Source organism: Juglans microcarpa x Juglans regia, chromosome 5D, assembly GCF_004785595.1.
Source record: "Juglans microcarpa x Juglans regia isolate MS1-56 chromosome 5D, Jm3101_v1.0, whole genome shotgun sequence".
Lineage (NCBI taxonomy): Eukaryota > Viridiplantae > Streptophyta > Magnoliopsida > Fagales > Juglandaceae > Juglans > Juglans microcarpa x Juglans regia.
This window is the reverse complement of record NC_054602.1, coordinates 8,309,220-8,331,588: the sequence shown is the minus strand read 5'-3', so window position 1 is coordinate 8,331,588 and position 22,369 is coordinate 8,309,220. Positions and strand designations below refer to the sequence as shown.

The window sequence follows — 22,369 nt, the reverse complement described above, 5'->3', positions numbered from 1 at the left end:
TTACAATGCTTTTGCACCAGCTACAGGTCCTCGGCACTGCACTTGAGAATATTTCATCAATGGACAATTCATAAATGGAAACCTGAAAAAACTACTTTTATTTGTGAGAAGATAAGTCAATTATTACTATTTGTAGCCATTTCTTTCCTTCTAAAATCAAATCACATTGCAACACTCGAATAATGACAACAGACAAAAAGATCAAAGGCTCTCTCTCTCTCTCTCTCACACACACACACACACATAAAATTGAGTCAAATAAAGAACAGCGCTTGGGGAAATTCAAACCCATGTCTGTTTCATTCAAAATGTAGACAGCTATATTCACGTTCATGAATCAGTTACAAACAACAATTTTTTTTAGTAAGCCTCAAAATTGGATGTTCTCTCTTATTTTCTTATATACCTCTAAAATATGCTCCCCTAAGCCGGTGTTCATTTTTACTTGATTTATTTTTTGTTGACTACGAGTTTGATTTTTATGTATGCTGTTTATTTAACAACCTGCTATATACTGGGGAGATGGCATGAATACCTTAACCTTCGATGTGTGGCTAGAGCATGTTGCAGAGCAACATCTACACTCTTACCATCCCGGAACAATGAGTCATATAATTCACTGACAAACTGTGATAATTCATCCTCATCTTCATCCCGAAAACCTGTAAAACGGTCCACGCTTTTCTCCAGGTCGCTATCTTCCCAATCACTCACTGGACTGGCAGGTTCAGCTTCTTCATCTTCTGCCTCTTCCTCTCCAATCTCAAACTTCCCATTTTCAAAAGTATCGAACTCCCCTGATCCATGAAAGTTCGTCAGCTGCATTTCAGGGGGTTCAGTTGAAGAACATAAAACAGCTTTGGCACCAGAGTCAAGAAAGGCCTTGATCAGCGTTTGGTTTAGCCCATATGTCCCCGTGCAAATTATGATCCTATCCCTCCAAGCTCCAACCTACAATTATTCAAGAAAAAGCATCAGTAGCTACATCAACAAAAAGATAATATTAATGCAACATTGGCACTACTACATTGACCTCGTTTGTTTTCGCATCTCTTCTCAACTTGTCTCATTTAATCATTACAACTTTTCCAAATTCTCACACAAAATAAAATTAATAATTCAACTTTTTCAAATTCCAAAATAAAAATAATATTAAAAAAAAATATTCTAACAATATTTTATTCAACTTTCAACTTTTATCTCAACTCATCTCATTTCATCTCATATGTGAAAACAAACGAGTTACTAAGGAGCTATGCTTTCTCTTGGCAAAAGGGAGTGCCCAGAAAGATTATAAACAACATACATGGAAAAGAATAAACTTATTATTTTTTTTATGACGAGGAATCCCAGAAACTGTGCAAACACAACATATCTTTTAACTAGTTAAACCCTAGACCCGTGTAACACATCCCCATCACATGGATCGGGAAAATCATCGGCTTTTCAACGATGACCCCTAAAAATTGTTTGCACTCAAAGGTTCGAACCTTAGACCTAGAGGGGCATACCACCAAGACCAAGGCCCTTACCACCTTTTTTTAGCCCTTTCCACTTGGAGACAACCCCTAGGGGTTAAAAGAATAAATTAATTCTTAAAATCAACATCTTTGTATTGCATATTAGTGCTTGCCAAGAAGTACATGATGCTTCAATCAATAGAAGAACAATACCTTTGAGAGCTCAACAAGATTTTGAAGAAAAGGGCAACTATTTACATGTGAGTGAAAGCCAAGAACATACCATCCAACGAACATCATCGGGAGTTAAGTGCATAGAAGGGACTGTTCTACGAAACATATATGCCCCAATTTCTTGGTCATCTTCCATGACCTTCAAAAAAGATCAAACAACGATTAGACCAAATTCAATAATTTGATAACTTCCTACTAGCAATAAAAGAAAGAGATGTGCTACAGCTGCAATGAGATCCCACAAAAGCAAACCCAAAAATTGACATGGCTTCATATGATATACATTAGATCTACTTTATAATAAAAGTAGTTTTACAATCTAATGTACCACATCAAGCCACGTTAGCTTGTAGGTTTACTTTATGTGGAATCTTTTTGTAGCTAAAACATTCTCTAAAAGAAAATATTGGGAAAAACACTAAAGGACACATACTTGGGTTTGGCGTCCTACATAACGGTGGACAATGCCTCCAATTTGGAAGTGTGGTCTTAATGCAACCAGATCAGAAACAGTTGAAATATTGCTAAGGAGTGATGCCTCCTTTTTGTGACGTCTCCGCATCACAGAAAACAAGCTCAATTTAACACTTTGCAAAAATTTATCTGCTAGCTCTCCAGGTTCAGCAACCACAAATACATCATTCTGCCAACTAAAGAAACAAGTAGCCAGTAGGTCAGGAATAATAGACAGAAGCAACATCAACTTGCATAAAATTGCAACTGAAGTAATAGTGGCACATTTACCTTAAAATTGAGCCAATAGAATCATTTTGAAGGGACAAATGTATTATGCCCACTTGCGGCGAGTTCTGTAATTTCTTGTGCAGTGATTGTACAGGTAAAGAAAGCTGTCTAGGCCCAGGAGGAGACTTTGGTGGCGATGCAGCTGCCTTTCCAGATTGACCATCTAAGCTTAAAGGTGGGACCATATCAATTCGGCCAACCCTCTGAGGGCCAAAATCAGGACTGTATAGAAGTGGGCTCGATGGGAAGCTTCCAGTGAACAGAGGTGATGTAAAAGGTGTTGGGAATGTTGTTGCTGGCACTGTGTTTGCAGACCCTGAAATCCCTTGGATGAGGGACAGCCGTATTCCAGTACGGGAACAAAATGACTCTAGTGCTCGTGCATGGTGCACAGTTCTTCTTGAATCCGGACTGTGTGAAGCTTCAACGAGGAGTACATTACGCCTCCAACCAAGAGAAGGTCCATTCACATCTAGCACAGCAGAAGACCAGAAGAACTTGAGTTCCAGAGAAAAAAGTTCCTAAAAAGATCAATTTCAACTGACCCAACTACAAAAATAGTAGTGCCAGTACCTACACTTGACCCCTTTGCCTTGGGGTAATGCTGAACTCTCAAACTCTCTGACCACCTCTCATCATTTTGGTAAGGAAGAAGTAGTCTCTCACAGACATTCTTGAAGGCCTGAGAATTAGTTTGGATGTATTCCTCAACTGCCGCTTCCAACTTCAGCCAGACAGCTGGATCAGTCTCATCCAGTTCCATATCACAGCGTTCATCAACTGCGATGGTATACCAAGTCCAATAACGATGTGAGAATCAGAACTTTCAGTAAAAGGCTATTCAAGTATAGTAATAAAACAAATAACAAAACTTCCATGCACAGGCTGCATAACGGCGGTCATGAGTATTTGACAGCTCGAGCTCAGCTCAGCCAAAATTAAGGGAGCTCAAGCTCAGCTCCAACTGGAAGCAAAGCCATAAAATTCTAGCTCATGTTGGCTCACCATACACTAACTAGAATCACTAGCTTCTATGGCTCCTCTCATTAAACAAGTTAGAGATGCTCAAAAAGGATCACAGTGAATCTGAAAGTCAAATTCACAGCTGCTGAGCTCTAAATATTCTATAAAGTTTGAGAAGAAAGATGATGTAAAAGACAGCACCAACATGGGTTTTTTCTTGTTTGTCTTTTCATGCAAATTCAAATTCAATGGATTAATATTTTAAGCAATCAGCAATACCATGGCAGCATCGTGAGCTTGCCAAAACAAACCCTGAAGCACAAGTGGTAAATAATTATCATTTCATGGAGGCTCACAAACCCTATGAGCCGACTCAGATATGGCTCGAGCTTGGTTTATTCAATAATGACCAAGCCAACTGAGGCGTCCAGGCAAGTTTAGCCCATTTACAAACCCATCCCTCCCTTTGAACTTATACAGAATCCCAACGTAAACAATGTACCAGGATTAAACCGAAAATACTGTATTTCAGGGAGCATAGGCAGCAATGCACTTAGAGCTTCCTCTACCCGATCTACAGAGCATGCACTCTCAATCAGCACTTGTCCAGTATCCAGATAACGCCAACCACCTTTCCGCACCTGCAACAGCAGGGATTTATGAATTAATAATATAAAGCAAGTCTCACAGAAGGGTAGAGACAATATTAAATATTTAAAGATCAGAATAAACTAGTATCAACAATTTCTTTGTTACTCAGAACATGAAAGAAACGGAGTACTGCTATAATATATTTTAAAAAGCATAGTACTTCTGAGATAGCATAATTGTATAACGGTCCTTGCCTGGAAAGGTTTGTCTTGTATCTTTTCCTTTTTCTTTTGTTTTTTATTTAAAAAATCAAGTGTTAAGAGTTCAAGCACTTTGATTCGGCAATGGCCATGATGTTCGGGTGTTTTATATGTGCTAGGTGCAGATGAAAATAAAGCTTCAATAAGAATGGAATTCTAATATAACAAATTTTCTCTAGCCCTTATTTTTTTTTTAAAAGCAACAAAAAAATGCAGAAAAAGTTAGCAGTTACCTTTGTGGGGACAGAACCACACCCAATGGAAACTAAGCAGTCGATTCTTGTGTCAGGCCAAAGAAGTTGTGCTTCTCTTATGGCAAAAATAGTAGGATTGTTTGCCACTATTGCACCATCTTGCCAGCGTAGGACATCTACAGAAATTAGGAGGAAGAAAATGACACAATCAAAAGAAAATTGACAATAAAAAGGGAAAACTTCCATCGCACTAGTCATGAAAGGAACGGTGGCAATAGCCAAAAGATGAGTAAAGTAAAACAATTAAAAGGAAAGAATACCATCTGAGAAATCATCAAGATAATATGGAGCAGCAGAAGATGCTCTTATAGCTTGCCATACTTCATGCTTACAACTTCCAATAAAAGCGCTGCGCTTATAGCCAACTTGAGCATCTGTAGCAGGCAACACTTGCATAGAAGTTCCTGAACTTTCAGAGATTGCGATAGGCACCTCTAGTGTTCCAGCAGGGTACTACAATTTAGGATGAAAAAAGAAAAAGAAAAAAGATGATGATTCAGAGAGACTACCAAAAACAAGGCCACGTACAGATGCAACATAATTCCCAGCTACAATGCCAATATTAAAGTAATAATTGATCCAAATGGAATAAAACAGGGACTCTAAGTATACCTGATAATTACGAAAAATGAAAGGCTGAGCTGGTGCAACACTCACTAAGGTTGCTACAACAAAAACTTTGGGAATGTTTTTCACTGCAGACTCTATTAGAAGGTCTCCATCATCATCAGCACACATTTCCTGTAACAACCTCTGGAACTGATCTGCACTGTGCTGCAAGATAAAGTTTCATGGTGTCTTTTTCGAAGGTCTAGGGGGTAATATAAACACTTAACATAAAAAAACATAAATTTTAAAATATAATAAGTGGAACTGTTTCAAATAATGAATTTGATTCATCTAATAAAATTATAAAATCTGGAGAATCAATGTGATTCACTAAAGAAAAAATAATCAGAGTTGTAACACTGCAAATTATTTAGAGTCAGCAACTTAAAGAAATATTTTTTTTATTTCTTTAAAGGCTATTCTCCTACACCTTCCCACCCCAAAAGAAAAAGAAAAATCTAGTCAAAGCATTCTGAAAGATACTGAGCATGTTTGCCTAACAAAAATCTTGAGAATTTTGAGAGTTGTTTTGTTTCTGTGTTTGTAAAGTGATGAGGCGCATTGAAACAAGTTTGGAATAATTGGTTTGTGAAGCGTGTGTTTTTTGAAGTTTGTGAAAGTCGTGGGGTCCACTAAAAGTAGAAAAGTTATGCTTTTTTTTTTTTCCTTTTTTGGTTTTTTGTTGAAGTGTTTCGATTATTTTGGGCTTTTGTGAAAGTGGTGAGTTCTACTATATGATTAGATGAAAATTATTTTGGGGGTTTAAAACATATTTGCATTGAAAGTTGAAGATAAATGAAAAACAAAATGTTGGCAAGATTATAATTAATTTTCTTTCAAGAACTCTTACCTATGCATGCCTCCAGATAAAAATAATATCATAATATTCGTGAAAAAAAAGGCATATTGAAAGAAAATATCAAGCAAATAAAGCACAAATGAGAGAAGAATAACACGTACTTTTGATCCATGTACAACCACTCTAAAACTCTGTGATGAACTCTTATAAAGCTGATCCAACTTTTCTCTCCAAGTTGCAGCTTCATTGTCCTTTGGCACAGAATCAGCAAAGACAAGTTTTCCTAAGATTCCATAAATTCAAAATGAAATAAACAAGTTTTCCTAAGATTCCATAAATTCAGAATGAAATAAATAACTTGAAAAAAAAAACTTTATACGTACTACTTTTTGACTTTAGCATACTCACCAAGATTTTTGTATATTTCCTCACACTGTTCCAAGGTCATTAGCTTGATACCAAGGGCAACAGCTAGCATGCCACCCGTTGATGTTCCACAAATAAGGTCAAACATCTCGTGTATCCGCTTTCCAGTTCCCTTCTCAATTTCTTTAAGGATCTGTACAGTTGCCATACCCTTCATGCCACCTCCATCCATGGAGAGTATGCGCAGTCCTTGCTTTGCCACTGGTCTCCCTTTTATCGAGCGCCGTAGATTTTCATTCTCCCCTGAAATGACACAAAATGAACACACCTATTAGGTTAAACAAGCTAAAAAACAGAGATGATATAGATGAAAGAACAGGCAAAGAAATCCCAAGGTACAGAGCATATTAGATCCAAGAAACAGACCAAGAATTGCTAATGCACGAGCTGCAGCTTTATTCACACGTGATTCAGGTGCAACTGTCAAGCGCAAGAGAAGTTCCCGCAAACTTTCAGAAGTAACCAGAATACGGCGATTCTCCAAACAGAAGGCCAAATTCCCAACAGCTAACAAAGCTAACCTTTGTATCTAAAGATAAACCTCAAGTATTAGTTGATCATGAGATAGAATTCAAGCAAGTAAACCCAATCTATTATGAAAAGTAAATAGAGAGCTTGCCTCAGGGTTTTTATGGGCACATAACAATTTTAACGACTTCAATACATCCTTACTCAACATCTTCTGAGCTACGGTGCCAGATGCAAAAGCTAACTTTGCCACAACTTGCAATACAGATATTACTTCTTCCTGACCGATAGATTTCAGCACTGTTTCAATGGGTTGCATGATGTCAGCTTTTATCAACTGCATTGCAACAGAAACATCAGCAGCAAGAGATGAAAGAGCAGAGCATGCCTGTTCAACCTGTAAAGACGTAAGAATTAATAAGACCATGCCAAAAAGGGGAATATGAACAAATGAAATTTTAGTTGCAATGCAAGAATTACCAAAACATACCACATGATGGTTGTCACTACTAATCATACTTATAAGCTGCCGCACTGCATTCTCATCTTTTCCAACAACTACACGGTTTCCTTGGTCTTGCATTATCTTTGCTAGTGCAGATGCTAGTAGAGGGTGATGACAAGAAGAAAAGCGGAATATAAGAGAGAAGAAGGCACTTAGCTTATGTCTAGATGCAACAAAATAAGAACCATTTTCCATCTGCAATTAACAAAGAAGGTACATATGTTCAATTTGATGCGTTATCTACACTTGAAAGATAAAGCCAAAAGACCTCCATTAGGGCTGTATTCATTAATACCTCTATTTGAACATGCACTGATCTTAAATTTTCATCTGCTACAATCCTGATATTTGCAAGAGACAAATGGCGAAGTTTGTGCAATGGCAAAATCTCAGGAAGGAATTCAAGAGGATTACCAAAAAGCCTTAGAACCCGTAACTCGGCCATTGCCCTACCATAGAAGAAAAGGAAACATAATTGAACATTAGCCCAGATAAAAGTTTTTTGTTATAAGTATTAGCCCAGAGAAAAGTTCTAGACTTTACAACTTTTTCAGACCAGAAAGTAGAACAAAGTGTGAACTGAATCATGCTGATTTTGTATAAAATGACCTGAAGTCAAGGAGTGGCCGAACAAGCTTGTTATGTTCCAACGATAGTTCCACTAGTTCAACGCACTGTCTTAGCTCTACTGCTTACATTCCAACAAAAAATGCACTATCTGAGGTCAATTTTTTTGTTCTAAGGGGAGATTTACATAATTAAACAAGTCAATAAAAGATATACAACATAATTCCACGCATACCAGGTACTGAAACCAGCATGTTGTAATCAACCCTAAGTGCTTTTAAACTTTTCAGCTCACCAAGCTCTGATGGCAGAAGTGTAAGTTTGTTGTTATCAAGGTATAGCTTCTCAATATGTGGCAGGCGACTTATCTCTACCGGGAATACCTGTCAACAAATAGTTAGTAATATGCTCAACTCTTTGTTTTTAGAAATATGTTCAACTCAAATAACCAAGTCCAAGGAAAACATAGAGTTGGCCTCTGTATTGAAACACATGAAGATTCAGACTTATCTCAAGATAAACAACCCAAAGTTATCTCAAAGGACACCAAGATCAAATGACTCAAATTTGTATTTCAAATGTAATCTATCTCTGTAACAAATCTTTGTAATCACAACTCTATAAATTCAACGTACAGCTCCCAAATATTGTTATGGGAAGCATATTCAAACTAAACTTCTTCATGGTATCAAGAGCCTCTTGACCACCGTCTCTCATGTCAACTGATGGTTCTCTCTCTTCCCCTCCCATCAACCCAACTCACCAAATCACTCTCAAACTAAATCGAGATAATTACATCTCTTGGAAAACTCAGCTCCTACCATATCTTCGTGGCCAGAAGCTATTTGGCTATTTTGATAGCAGCAAACCTCAGCCACCTCAATTCCTTCCCCCACCACATCTTCTCCTCAACCCACTCCTAGTCCTGCCTATGATTTCTGGTTTGAACAAGATCAACTCATACTCAGCACTCTCATTTCCTCTCTTGTTGAACCTCTTCTTACACAAATATTTGGTCTGCAAACCTCTCGAGAGTTGTGACTTGCCTTAGAAAAGATGTACTCATCAACTTCTCGTGCTAGAATCATGCACACCTTATACCAGTTAGCCACCTTAAAGAAAGGAAATCTCTCTATTCAAGACTACTTTCGAAAAGCTAAAAATCATGTTGATATATTTATATTTTTTTTTTATAGGTAATCATAGAAATTTTATTAATAGAAAATCTCAAGTACACAGGTAGTTACAAGAGAAGGAATCTAGTTAGGGTTTACAGACAAAAGAAGAACATTGAGACAAAATCATGTTGATATTCTCTCAACCATTGGTCATCAACTTAGTGAGTACCAAGTCATTTCCCCTATTCTTGCTGGTCTTCCAACCGATTATGATTCTCTCAGATTCTCTCTTCACTTCAATCAACACAAGATTAGAACTTATGTCCTTGGATGAACTATTTGGAAATCTGTTAACTCATGAACTGAGGCTTGAACAGCTTGCTACTTCTCAAGATCCTGGCATACCATCTGTCAACATGGCTACTCAAGGCTCCTTTTCCATAGGTTGTGACTAGAGGTGAAACCGGTCCGGTCCGGTCCGGTCCGGTCCGGTCCGGTCCAGTCCGGTTTTGGACAAAATTTAGGACCGAACCCAGTATGCCCCGGCTTTGCATTTTCGAAAACCGATTACACACCAGTTACCCTCCTAAACTGGTACCTCCAGTTTTACCGGTTCCGGTCTGGTTCGGTTCGGTTTTCCGGTTTTAATAATATTAGTATTAGGGCATAAAATGTAATTAATATATTAATATACATTAATATACTAACGTATAGTTAATTAAAGCGAAATGTAATTAATATACTAATTTATATTAGTATTACTAATATATTATGTATTTATCAAAAGGAATATGTTGAGAATTTATTAGGCCATAAAATGTTATTAATATATATATTTTATGTTTAAAGGATATGATCAAATAAATTTTCATGTTTAATATTAAAATTTTATGTTATAAATTATAATAACATTATCTTATATATAATTATAACTTATATTATTATATATATTATATATAAAAAATATATATAATATAAAAAATATTATATATAATATTAAAAATTTTAATTTAAAATATATAATATAGTGAACCGGTCCGGTCCTAAAAAGCATAGAACCAGAACCGGAACCGGACCTGTACCGGCTGGTTTTGGAACTAAGGGAAACGGTTCGGGCCAGTTTTCCGGTTAATTTTTACACCCCTAGTCGTGACAATTCCTCTTCCTCCCGTGGCTCATTTTCTGGTAAAATCATCATAGAGGATAGGGGTGTGGTCACAACTCCAACAACAACACCAACTCTCCTGGCCCTTCTGTCAAATCTGCATGAAAGCTAGACACAGCTCCAAAATGTTGGCATCTATTTGATCAGGGATTTCGAACACCAGCTCCTTCGAACACTACCCTGACATCAATGCTACAAATCACATAACTTCCGATATCAGCAATCTCAACTTGCATACTGATGATTACAATGGACAGGATCAGGTGCTTGTTGGAAATGGCCAAGGTTTGAAAATTCATCATATTGGTTTCTCTATCTTTTGCTCCTCTTCCAAATCTTTCTTTCTTCACAATGTCTTACATGTTCCTCATATTAAGAAAAATTTACTCAATGTTTATGAATTCACTAAAGATAATCATGTCTACTTCGAATTTCACCCTTCATTTTTCTATGTTAAGGATCTAACCTCGGCAGCTATCCCTCTCCAAGACAAGAGTGACAATGGTCTCTGCCCATTGCACAATCTCTCCAGAATTTCCTCTCGGTCTGCTGCTTTCTTGGGTGCTAAAGTTCCAATCACTCAGGGCACTCACGGCTGGGTCATCCATCCATGAGTATTGTCAACCAGATTATCAATAATCATGCTTTAGCTGTGTCCAATAAAAGTTGCAGCAATGTTTGTCATACTTGTCAACTTGGAAAAAGTCATTGTTTACCATTTTATTTATCTCCGTCCATATCTAGGGGTCCTTTAGATTTATTACTTACTTATGTATGGGGTCCTTCCCCAACCCTTTCTATCAATGGTAATCGATATTATCTATGTTTTGTCGATGATTTTCCAAGTATGATTGGTTATTTCCCATGGCTTCCAAATCTGATGTCCACTCCTTATTTCTTAAATTTAAGGCCAATGTCGAAAAAATTTTTGGTCGTCCTATCAAGGATTTACAATCTGATTGGGGAGGAGAATTTCGAAAATTACACCCTTTTCTTCTATCTCATGGCATTACTCACTGCATCACTTGATCACATATTCATCAACAAAATGGCTCCATTGAAAGAAAGCATCGCCGCCTTGTTGAAACCGGACTCACTCTCCTTGCAAATGGCTCTATTCCACAATGTCATAGGGATGATGCCTTCCTTACTAACATTTGCGAGCTTTAGTTTGAACATATAGAGTTGTAGGAAAACTACAGAGAGAGAGAGAGAGAGAAGCCTATGGTGAGGTTTCAAATTACCCCCGGCGCGTGGCCTCTCACCACTGCCACCGACGTGGTCAACGAACACCGGCGATCTCACTGAGGGCCGTCCGGCGTCGATCTCCTCTCCGGCGATGGGATTTTCTGCAGAGTCAAGCCTTCGCCCGCTGCAAGACACGACTCAGCCATGGCACATTTCGGGCCTAGGCCAAGTTTGAAGCCTATGGTGAGGTTTCAAATTACCCCCGACGCGTGGCCTCTCACCACTGCCACCGACGTGGTCAACGGACACCGGCGATCTCACTGAGGGCCGTCCGGCGTCGATCTCCTCTCCGGCGATGGGATTTTCTGCAGAGTCAAGCCTTCGCCCGCTGCAAGACACGACTCAGCCACGGCACATCTCGAGCCTAGGCCAAGTTTGGCGCATCCACCACAGACAGGGTCGATTGACCATGGCGACCTCACCGTGGGTCGTCCGGCGTCGGACCTCACTCCGGCGACCGGATTTTTTCGAATATTTATGTTTTCTGCAGAATTTTCTGGCTTTCTCTGGTCTGGTTTGTTTTCTATTTGGCTTGGTTTCAGTTTGGTTTCCGTAAGGCATTCGTAGAAGTGGACTTCTCTTTGGTTTCCGTAAGGCCTCAGTTTTTGTGTTTCCAATTTTGGCTTTCAGTTTTCGTATAAGTGGCTTTCAGTTTGGGTTTCAATATTAGTGTTTCCGTGGGCTTTTGAGGATTAGATGGGAAAGGAAATGGCTACTGTGAAAGCCATAGAAGAAGTTGGGCGCTTTACGGTGGAATCGAAAACATTCACTTTTTCGAAGGTGGATGGCAACAGATTTCGTATCACTGAGAGAAACAAACGTATGGCTTTGTTCCTCCTACTCAACGGGGCGTCGGCTTCATGGGTGGTAAAAATGGTGGTGGAAGCCATTGATTCTTGTCAGCGTGAAGGTTTTTTCAAAAAGCTGAGGGTGGATAACGGGGTCATCACCTTGCAACACCACAGTAATCCAAGGGGATGCTTTCTACAATTGGAGGAGTTTTACAATGGTAGAAGAAGGGGCTTTTTGATAGTGCCTGAAGGCACGAAGGGTAGTGGATGGGAGGGGTTCGCTTATCACCTCAAAAAGGTGGTTGAGGTGCACTCAGAGGGTGGTTCGCGCCTCTGTCTTGGGCTGGAATCAGGGAGGGTAAATCCTTCAACCACCTACGCCTCTGTCTTGGCTGGTTCCAAGGGCATCAAGCCTAGTTCTCCAGTGGTCAGGGGGGAGCCTAATCATTGTAAAATGGTGGGGGAAGTGGAAGGTGTTCTCTGGGCTGTCAGAGCTCAACTTTCTGGAGTACTAGAAGAAGTTTCAGTATTGATGCAAAAAGTTAATCTGGAATTGAGTATGGTGATGGGATTGGGCAACACGTCTACGGTTTTGCAGGTGGAACCCGTCAGACCTCAGCCACGGGCCGTGAACCCCCAGTTACGGGCCGAGCCCCTGGTTAAGCCTCTACACATGGAATGGTAGGCCAAAGAACTTGAGCCTCGAGCTCCGGCCGCAGATAGTAGGTTTAGCAGTGTGGGGGAGTCGTCCTCTTCTAGGCCAGTTACAGGGGAAGCCCCAGAATCACCTCTTATTATAGAGGAGCTCCCATCCTCTTCTGGGCCAGCTACGAAGCCCCCGAAGCCTTTCAGCCTTTGTTAGGTCTCTCAGAGACTATATCCAGGGTTTTGTGCGCAGCATGAGTTTCTTTAGATGGAGGGATCTCGGATGATATATCATCTTTTGGGTCAGATTTACAACTTGTATGCAAGGAGCTAGGGGCTGACGCTCAGTTAATTGACCCGCCAGCTACGGGGGAAGCCCCTGAAGCCCTTCATTTGTTAGGTCTCTCATAGACTATATCTAGGGTCCTGTGCACAGTAGCAACTTCTTTAGATGGAGGGATCTCGGATGATGTATCATCTTTTGGGTCAGATTTACAGCTTGTATGTAAAGAGCTAGGGGCTGACACTCAGACAATTGACCCGGGTGAACCCAGGGTTGTTTTGCCCACACCACTACGTTCGCTGCCTCCATCAGCTTCAAGGGCTGATCCACAAACAGATTGGATCCTCCAAAAAGGTTCATGATATGCGCCATTGCATGGGATGTCCTGTGAGGGTTATGAGGACTAGATGCAAGCTCTAATCATCGCCATAACAGCAGGTCAGCCTTCACTTGCCAGATCTACAATTAAGAAGGATAGGGAGCTTAATAGATTTGCATGCTCCATAAACTATGATGCACGGGAGGGTAGCGCAAGCAGGGGGCGACACAAGGCTAGGGTGAATGCACGGGAGGGTAGCGCAAGCAGGGGGCGACACAAGGCTAGGGTGAATCTTGGTGATCCATGAAACCCAAGATTCTCTCTTGGAATGTGCGAGGGTTAAATGACTTGAACAAGCGCCATAAAGTGAAGAATTTATTACGGGAATGGAAGGCAGATGTTATTTGTTTGCAGGAAACGAAACTAAAGTTTGTTGACAGGCATATTATCAGAAGTTTGTGGAACTGCCCTTATGCAGGATGGACCACCCTCACAGCCTCACTTCCAAGGGTGCTTCAGGGGTATCTTGGTCATGTAGGACAAAAGAGTAGTTAACTTTGTGGAGGATTGCGTCGGTAAATTTTCGGTAGCATGTTCTTTCTTGAATGTGGATGATGGTTTTGGTGTTTGTTGGTCTTTACAGGCCCAACGACGACAGTAGTAGAAAACTCCTTTGGGGCGAGAGTGCTGGCTTGTGCAGTTGGTGGGATGTTCCGTGGTGTATCGGGGGTGATTTCAACGTCACCTAGTTTCCGAGTGAGCGGTCGGGGGTTTCTAGCACAGGTTCAGCCATGGCTGATTTCTTAGCTCTTTTATTTGAGTTAGACTTGGTCAATCTCTCTTTAGCAGGGGGAGACTTCACTTGGTCAAACGGAAGGGCCTGGTCGAGGTTGGATAGGTTTATTGTTTCTCCTTCTTGGGAGGCCCACTTCCCCAATTTATGCCAAAAATGGTTCCCTTGGCTTTGTTCCGATCATTTCCCCCTTTTGCTAGATTGTGGGGCCTTCATGAGGGACGAAGATACTTCAAGTTTGAGAACATGTGGTTGAAGGTGGATAGGTTCATAGAGAAAGTCGGCTAGTGGTGGTCCTCTTATCAGCTTACGGGCACTCCTAGTTTTGTTTTAGCTGGGAAGCTTAAAGTTTTGAAGAATGATCTTAGAAAGTGGAATCTGGAAGACTTTGGGAACATCAATGACCAGCAGGACAAACTCTTTTTGGAGTTGCAGCAACTTGATGGAAAAGAGGCGAAAAGGGCGCCTTCGGCTGGTGAAAGGGCAAGGAAAATGATTGTAGTTGCTGAGCTGGAAAAAATCACTCTTATGGAAGAGATCTCGTGGAGGCAAAAATCACGAGCCCTTTGGTTGAAGGAAGGGGATAGGAGTACAAAGTTTTTTCATAGAGTTGCAAACTCTCATCGAAGAAACAACGCCATAGAGGTCCTTCAAGCAGGGGGCAGGGTTTTATTGGGTAGAGATGCATTAAGGATCATATTGTTCACTTTTATGATAAGTTTCTGACAAAGCAGTAGCTTTGGAGACCCAACGTAGACGGCTTAGTTTTTTATTCTATTGACCACACAAGAGCGGCTCGGTTGGAGAGGCATTTTGAAGAAGGAGAGGTGCTTGGCGTGTTAAAAGGTATGAACAAAGATAAAGCATTGGGTCCAAACGACTTTCAAATGGCTTTTTTTCACGCTTGTTGGGACATTATCAAGGAGGATCTAATGAAGGTTTTTATCGAATTTCACTCTCTTATGAAATTTTTTTGTTTTTTTTTATAAGTAAGAAAACTATATTGCTCAAAGAATAGGCCTAGCCCAATATGTACAATAGGAAGCCCTGACTAAGAGGGCTCGAGAGAGACAAGAAATTCGAGAAGAGCCTTAATGTCTCTTTCATCGCTCTCATTCCCAAGAGGGCGAGGTTGGTGGAAGTGAATTATTTTCGTCCCATAAGCTTGGTGAGTGGGGTTTATAAGATCATCTCTAAAGTTCTAGTGAAGCGGTTGAGCGAAGTCATGGGGAAGATCATCTAGAAGTCCCAAAATGCTTTTGTGAAAGGAAGACAAATACTAGATTCGGTCCTCATTGCAAACGAATGCCTGGAGAGTAGAGTTAGAGCCAGCATTCTGGGTCTCCTGTGCAAATTGGATATGGAAAATGTTTTTGATCATGTGAACTAGGATTTCTTGTTGTACATACTTGGTAGGTACGGCTTTGGGGACAGATGATGTCAGAGGATAAAGCATTGTATTACAACCGTCAGATTCTCCGTCTTGGTCAATGGCACTCCCGAAGGCTTCTTCAATAATTATCGGGGTTTGAGACAAAGGGATCCATTATCCCCACTCTTATTTATTCTCGTCATGGATGTGTTGAGCAGAATGATGGAAGGGGTGGTGGACAGGGGTTTCATCTCGAGTTTCTCGGTGGGTGGTTCCTTGCATGGTAGATTAACAGTCTCCCATCTTCTTTTCGCCGATGATACGTTGATTTTTTGTGACCCGGATCTGGACTAGATTTGCTCACTAAGAGCACTACTTCTTTGCTTTGAAGCTGTATCTGGTCTTAAAGTGAATTTATCAAAGTCGGAAGTAGTTCCTGTTGGCTCAATTAATAACTTAAGTGAAGTGGCTGTCATCTTGGGCTGCAAGGTTTCATCATTGCCTATGAAGTACCTTGGACTCCCTTTGGAAGCCCTCTTAAATCCAAGATAATGTGGGATGGGATTGTTGAGAAAGTTGAAGTCAAACTGGAGGGTTGGAAGAGAATCTACTTGTCTAAGGGTGGGAGAATCACTCTTATTAAGAGTACGTTATCTAATCTCCCAATGTACTTCCTTTCTTTATTTCTCGTGCCTGTAGGGGTTGCGAATAGACTGGAGAAGATTTTCCGTGATTTCTTATGGGGAGGGATAGAGGACGAAAAAAAAATCCATTTGATTAAATGGGATAAAGTATGCACCCCTTTGTCTTGCGGTAGGTTGGGAGTAAGAAAGTTGCGAACTTTTAACAAGGCACTTCTTGGGAAATGGCTATGGCATTATCATCAGGAAGGAAACGCTCTTCGGAGGAATATTCTAGATGTCAAATACATGAGCGTTTGGGAAGGATGGTGCTCTAAGAAAGTAAGAGGGCCTTATGGCGTGGGAGCTTGGAAGCTTATCCGGAATGGTTGGGATGTCTTTTTCGATAACTGCAGGTTTGAGGTAGGAAAGGGTACGCGAATCAGGTTTTGGCACGATATTTGGTGTGGGGATATTGCCTTGAAAAATGCTTTCCCCTCCCTTTATAGGATCGCGTCCGATCAGGGTTCCTCAGTGGCTAATAATATGTGCAGTACTGTTGATTCCATCCATTGGTCCGTGAGATTCACTAGAGTTGTCCAAGATTGGGAGGTGGGTGGCATCACTAATTTTTATAGCATGTTATGCGCTGAAACTAAGGGCAGGAGGGGAGGATAGATTACTCTGGACATGCATAGGGAACGAGAAATTTTCAGTTCGCTCGCACTACAGGGCCCTGACGACTCCTACTCTTAATGCTTTCGCTTGGAAGAACATTTGGAGGAGCAATGTCCCCCTCAAGGTAGCTTGCTTCGGTTGGTTGGCTTCCCATGGTAAAATTCTGACTATAGACAAGTTAAGAAAGCGTGGATTCTACATAATGGATTGGTGCTTCATGTGCAAACACAATAGTGAATTAGCGGATCACTATCTTCTTCATTGCGAAGTAGTTAAGGTATTATGGGATGAAATTCTCTCTAGGCTCGGCATTGCATGGGCTATGCCCAGGAGGGTGATAGATTTATTGTCTTGTTGGCGAGGGATTAGGGGCAATCGTCAGATCGCTGTATAGAAGATGGTGCATTTATGTTTAATGTGGTGCACTTGGACCGAAAGAAATGGCCTCTGTTTGGAGAATAGGGAACACTCTCCAAATGGTTTTAGGGCTTTCTTTCATACATTGTTGCTTTGGGCTTCTTCTATTGTATTGAATGGAACGAGCCTTAACAACTTCTATGCTACTCTCTGTAGTACTTAGTTTTGTAATTAGGCTCTTTTCTATATACTTCCTGTGTACTCGGACTTTGCCTATTTACGTGGATTAATAAATCCTCTTTTACCTATAAAAAAAAAAAAAGTTTGAACATATACTTCTCTAAAAGATGAGTCAGTGTTTTATTCAGCTACAATTACTAGCAAGACAATATCTAGCACCTGCCAATTACATCTTCGCCAAGTTCAACAATAACATAAAAGCATCACTGAAAAGAAAAAAATATCTCTTTTTTTATTTTTGAAAAAAAAAAAACTTGTGAGGAGGCATCCCTTCTCCCGAAGTTCGGGTTAAACAGGAACTTGGCTATGCCTCCCTTTTCCTATGAATTAAATTTCTTGATCAACTATTAAAAAAAAAAGAAGAAGAAAAACAAGAACTTGGAAGAACTATGGAATCCCATTCTCTACTTGAGACCAGATATTCCCTCTTGCACCACGGCCATGTGCCAATTCACTAAAAGAGGGAAATAATAGATTCTGTTATTCTGTCATCTTAAAAAACTCCGCCTTCCACGCATTTCAAAGTATCATATCAAAGAAAACTACCTAGAAAAAAAAAATACATTTCATAAAGTGTGTTGGGTTAGCTTTATCAAAGCTCATGTAGCCCAGTTGATAGGAAGCCAGATTTTTTCTTACGCCCCAAAAAATGAAAAGATATTGAATCATATGAAGTACAATCAATGATCAGAGACATAAAAAGAAGAACGAAGACCCATCCTCCCACTTATGAAAAAGCAGTATTCTAGACAATTCCAGAGGAAAAAAATAAAGGCTCACCGACAAGCTACAGCCGCACAGACTGAGCACAGTGACGCTCTTCCAATGCTCGCCGCAGGAGACACTGTCGGCCACCCCCGGAGTCTGCGGGGCGAGATTCGACCTTAGCAAGCGCGTCAATACCCCGGTCCCATCGCTCTGCTGGCCCGACCCGGCGGACTTGGTCATCGTCACGACTCGCAGAGGCTCTCTCCGCTTCACCACCCTCATCTCCAAGCATACATTTTCCACCGCCTCCGTCTCCGCCTCCTGGGGCCTCAGCTCCACCTCCACCATGTCCTGCGGCATCGGCAGCGCCACCATGAGCTGCGACTGGAGCCTCAAAACCACTTGATCCTCGTCGTCCCCGGCAGACCAATCCAATTCGATCCGAAAGCCTAACTCCTGGTCCTGAGATACGATCGACGCCAGAGACGACGAAGACGAGCTCGACGAAGATGCCGACGACGTACGGCCAGACGTCTCCCCGGGCTCTTCATTACCGTAATTCAGCCTGAGGTGGAAGATCTCAGAGGATCGCTTCCAGCCCAATCCCCAAGACATCGTGAACTGGATCGGAAATTAGGGTTCCAAGGCGATCTGATCGGACGGTCGTGAACGGAGATGAAGTGGCATTTCGGATATACTAGCATAACATCAAGGTGATCAATTCTGTTCTTGAAACAAAAAATGGGATCCAAGATTACAAGTAATGAATCAGTATTAGGGTTAGGGATTAGAGAGGAAGTGGATGAGGTTAATGGCGGGAGAGAGACGCCAGTGTTGAAGTTTACAGAGAGAAGAAACCTATAACGGAAACAAACTTGGAGGTCCTTCCGTCGTTTTGGGCTGTAGGGACGGCGTCGTACTTGTTTTACTCGTTGTTTTTTTTTTTCTCTCAGAAAAAAAGTAAATAAATAAGAATTTTTCAAAAGCTTTTCTTTCTGAATTTCAATCCAAATGTCAAAAAGACTGATTGATTAAATTTTACAAAAAGAATGAAATTAAATTAGAGAAATTTAAAACATAAAAATAAAAACATTTTAAACTATGAGATATTATTTTCAATAAATAACTTTAGCTCTATCTGTTAAACACGCTTTTCTCCATACATTTCATGCTCCCTAGTAGTCAGTACTTCATGAAGTCCCATACAGTTCGTATGAAAGAGTGAAACAGAATAAGGTTATGCATTGGTACTGATATATGTTGTTTGATCCTGTCTAGACTCTAGAGTTTGAAAAATCCGGGATGGGTATCCAGATTTTATATCCGTCCCAATATGGATTAATCAGATAGATATTCAGACTGCATTATAAATTTGAATGCGAATTTAGATATTTTAATCTATATTTTAAAATGTGCTTTGAAAAAGACTACCGAGGCAAAGATGGACGATCAAAAACACAAAAGAGGTAGGATATGCATTTAGTTGCATCTTAAATGCCCTCTCTGCATCAAAAAAGTTGATGGAGTACGTTGGTATCCAAAATATTCTAATAATAGGACTAAATCGTTTACATTGCCTAGTCATAGTCCGAATTCCCACCCTTCTGACTATAGACATGCAGATTATTCCTCGAAAGAAAATTATTCGTATCAATCCATATCCACAGCACACCTTATGTGCTGTGGTAAAAAAAAAAAAAAAAATTTGTGTGATGTGCTGCGACTACATGCTGATGTGTAAAATTATTCTTCCTCAAATCAGTTAAAAATAAATCACAAAATTGAAACGTACGTAGTGAAATGTACAAACACAAAAGGTCCTAATAAGAAAGCAAGAATGGGCTGAAAGATACAACACGAGTTTGATTCGTTGAGCTAGGCCTGTCGGCTGTCTGCAACATGTGATTGATATATGTGCCTACCTAAGCTTTGGGCCTTGAAGGGTAACAAACCGACAGGGAAAATGAACTCCTAAGTTCAGAGCCCCATTTAATTCAAGGGCTTGCTCTCTCTCCCTCTCTCTCACCTAAGAGATCGATCTTTCCCCGTTGCATGGAGACGACTATAGTCTTTGTAGGGGAAGTTAATATGAACACCAATACTTACCCTCTCTTTTCTAAAGCAAGATGAGAATTTCATGATTAAAAAATGGGATAGATGATGGAATCGCTTTAATGAACAAGGGAGTTACAAGAAGATTAGTCAATTATAGGGATTGTGGGATCACAAGAAGTGTTTGAAATAGAAATACTTATTGTTAACGTCTACAAATAGCGGAACAGTCTAGAAAGGGAAAAAAATCCATTCACAACTCCGCTGAGATTGTTCGGGCCTCGATCGATGTTGTGTGGAGCCCTCCAATAGTGGTCTGGTGCGACTTTACGATATCCGTGCGTACATCTATGTTAATGAGCAGTAAATAAATGCGGATAAAATAAAAAGAAATAAACACACAGATTTACGTAGTTTGACATTGAGCTTACATCCATGGGGGTTTGGGGAGGGGAGAGTCCACTATAATGTGCTTGCTTTACAGTCACTCATTGTCTCTCATCCTCATTATACAATAGATATCAGAAGACTATCTTATTGTAGAGATCTTATTGCTGGAACTCCTGTCGTGAGATTGAAGAAGCCTTCCAAGAGAAGTCTAGCCCAAAAAGTCTCTGAAGTCATATGTATCCATGCCTTTTATCTCGTCCCTTTTACTTTATGTCATATCACCCTCTTTCTCTCCTGACACTCTCTCTTTTTTCCTTCCTGATGAGTCTCCCCTCCCTCGTTTGGATTAGGCCTAGGAAACACTATTGGCCGGTTATATTTTATTCCTTACACTTCTCATAATATTGCGGAAGGCTAACTAGCTAGCAAGATTGTGGATAAATATGAGACTTTTATAGATTTTGTAAAAAGAAATGGTATTTACAGTCTTAAAACATACAAACTTCGCACACTCTCTTTGAAAAATGTAAGAAAGTCTAGGACTCACATTAAAAGTTATTTTTTTAATGGTGAACTATACTTTTCTTCAAAAAGAGTGTGAAAAACTTACACACTCTGTGCCTATATTTAACATTATTCTTTTGTAAATGAACCATATATAAGGAGAGGTCATTCAAGACATTATGATGTGATGCAAGGCGGTGACAACATCTAGTAAATGTCCTTAATTTTAGTATAATGTTGTTCATTCCTCGTGCTAGGACATTCTAATGCATGTATGGTTAGGAGTGCTGCTTTTGTTCGGGATAGAATCATCATATAATTCTCAATTGGCCTCTTGTAACAAGAATTTTGTATTTAACTTTTAGAAAAATTGATCGCCTCTCCATCAGGAATCAGGACTACGTAATTTTTTTTTCCCATCACAAACAATCACACTACAAGAAATAAGACTTTTTACGACGATTTTATATCTATTAAAAATAAAATCGCCGTATAAAACATTTGATTGCAGCGATTTTTACATCGTCGAAAGTGATGCCCCTTTGTGTGAAGCAAATTGCTCGAAAGTGATGGGAATATTGCTTCTAGACTGGCGCTAGTGATATTTATGGATAAGAAATAAAATTAAATTAAGCATCATGCATGTATATACTGTCCATATTACATGCATACCTATTAATTATAGAGGATACGTGTGAGAAATGACCATCAACACTTGATCTCAAATCACAAACTTTTTTTTTTCTTTATCTCGGAGAAAAGGACTGTACACATGCCACCATCCGATTGTTAAGAACTTTTGATCACTGAAAACATGCACGTACACTTTCTACCAGCTATTTTTTTTTACACTTTGATCATTATTAAATTTAATATATTACGTACATCCCATATTTAATTACTAAAAATGAAAAAAATAGCCTTATTATCTAATTTTAACCATTGAAGTTGATAAAAAAAAAAAAGGTACTTATAAGTAAGAACATGATCATGTGATGTGTAATATTTAATTTTGACACTCAAATAATTTCATGGAGAGTACTACATATTAATTACAACTTTGTGCTAATTTAAAAATGTAATGTATGTTAGTTTTAGTGGTATTTTGTGCAAAAGTAAAATGTTTTGTTAATTAGTTGTAGGATGGAAAATATATTTTTTTCCATTCGTCACTCGTATAATTTAAGGTGTTTTTTTTTTTTACAA

General features: G+C 39.8%; 1 protein-coding gene across 2 annotated transcripts; it reads right to left on the bottom strand.

The window, feature by feature from the left end:
• Window positions 1-198: 198 nt before the first annotated feature.
• Window positions 199-19,147, bottom strand: LOC121264065 (phospholipase A I). Of its 2 annotated transcripts, none has more exons than XM_041167110.1 (18): window positions 18,290-19,147; window positions 8,116-8,263; window positions 7,923-8,004; window positions 7,609-7,762; window positions 7,299-7,508; window positions 6,960-7,205; window positions 6,707-6,869; window positions 6,323-6,583; window positions 6,076-6,197; window positions 5,119-5,280; window positions 4,767-4,959; window positions 4,486-4,622; window positions 3,904-4,042; window positions 3,012-3,218; window positions 2,439-2,910; window positions 2,128-2,344; window positions 1,744-1,833; window positions 199-951 (listed from the first exon to the last, which is right to left on the bottom strand). In XM_041167110.1, the coding sequence occupies exons 1-18, from the start codon at window positions 18,830-18,832 to the stop codon at window positions 508-510; spliced, it is 3,990 nt and encodes a 1,329-aa protein (XP_041023044.1). In that variant the 5' UTR covers window positions 18,833-19,147; the 3' UTR covers window positions 199-507. The 2 variants fall into 2 exon arrangements, with proteins under 2 accessions (XP_041023044.1, XP_041023045.1); XM_041167111.1 differs by having other exon boundaries at window positions 7,923-8,001.
• Window positions 19,148-22,369: the final 3,222 nt, after the last annotated feature.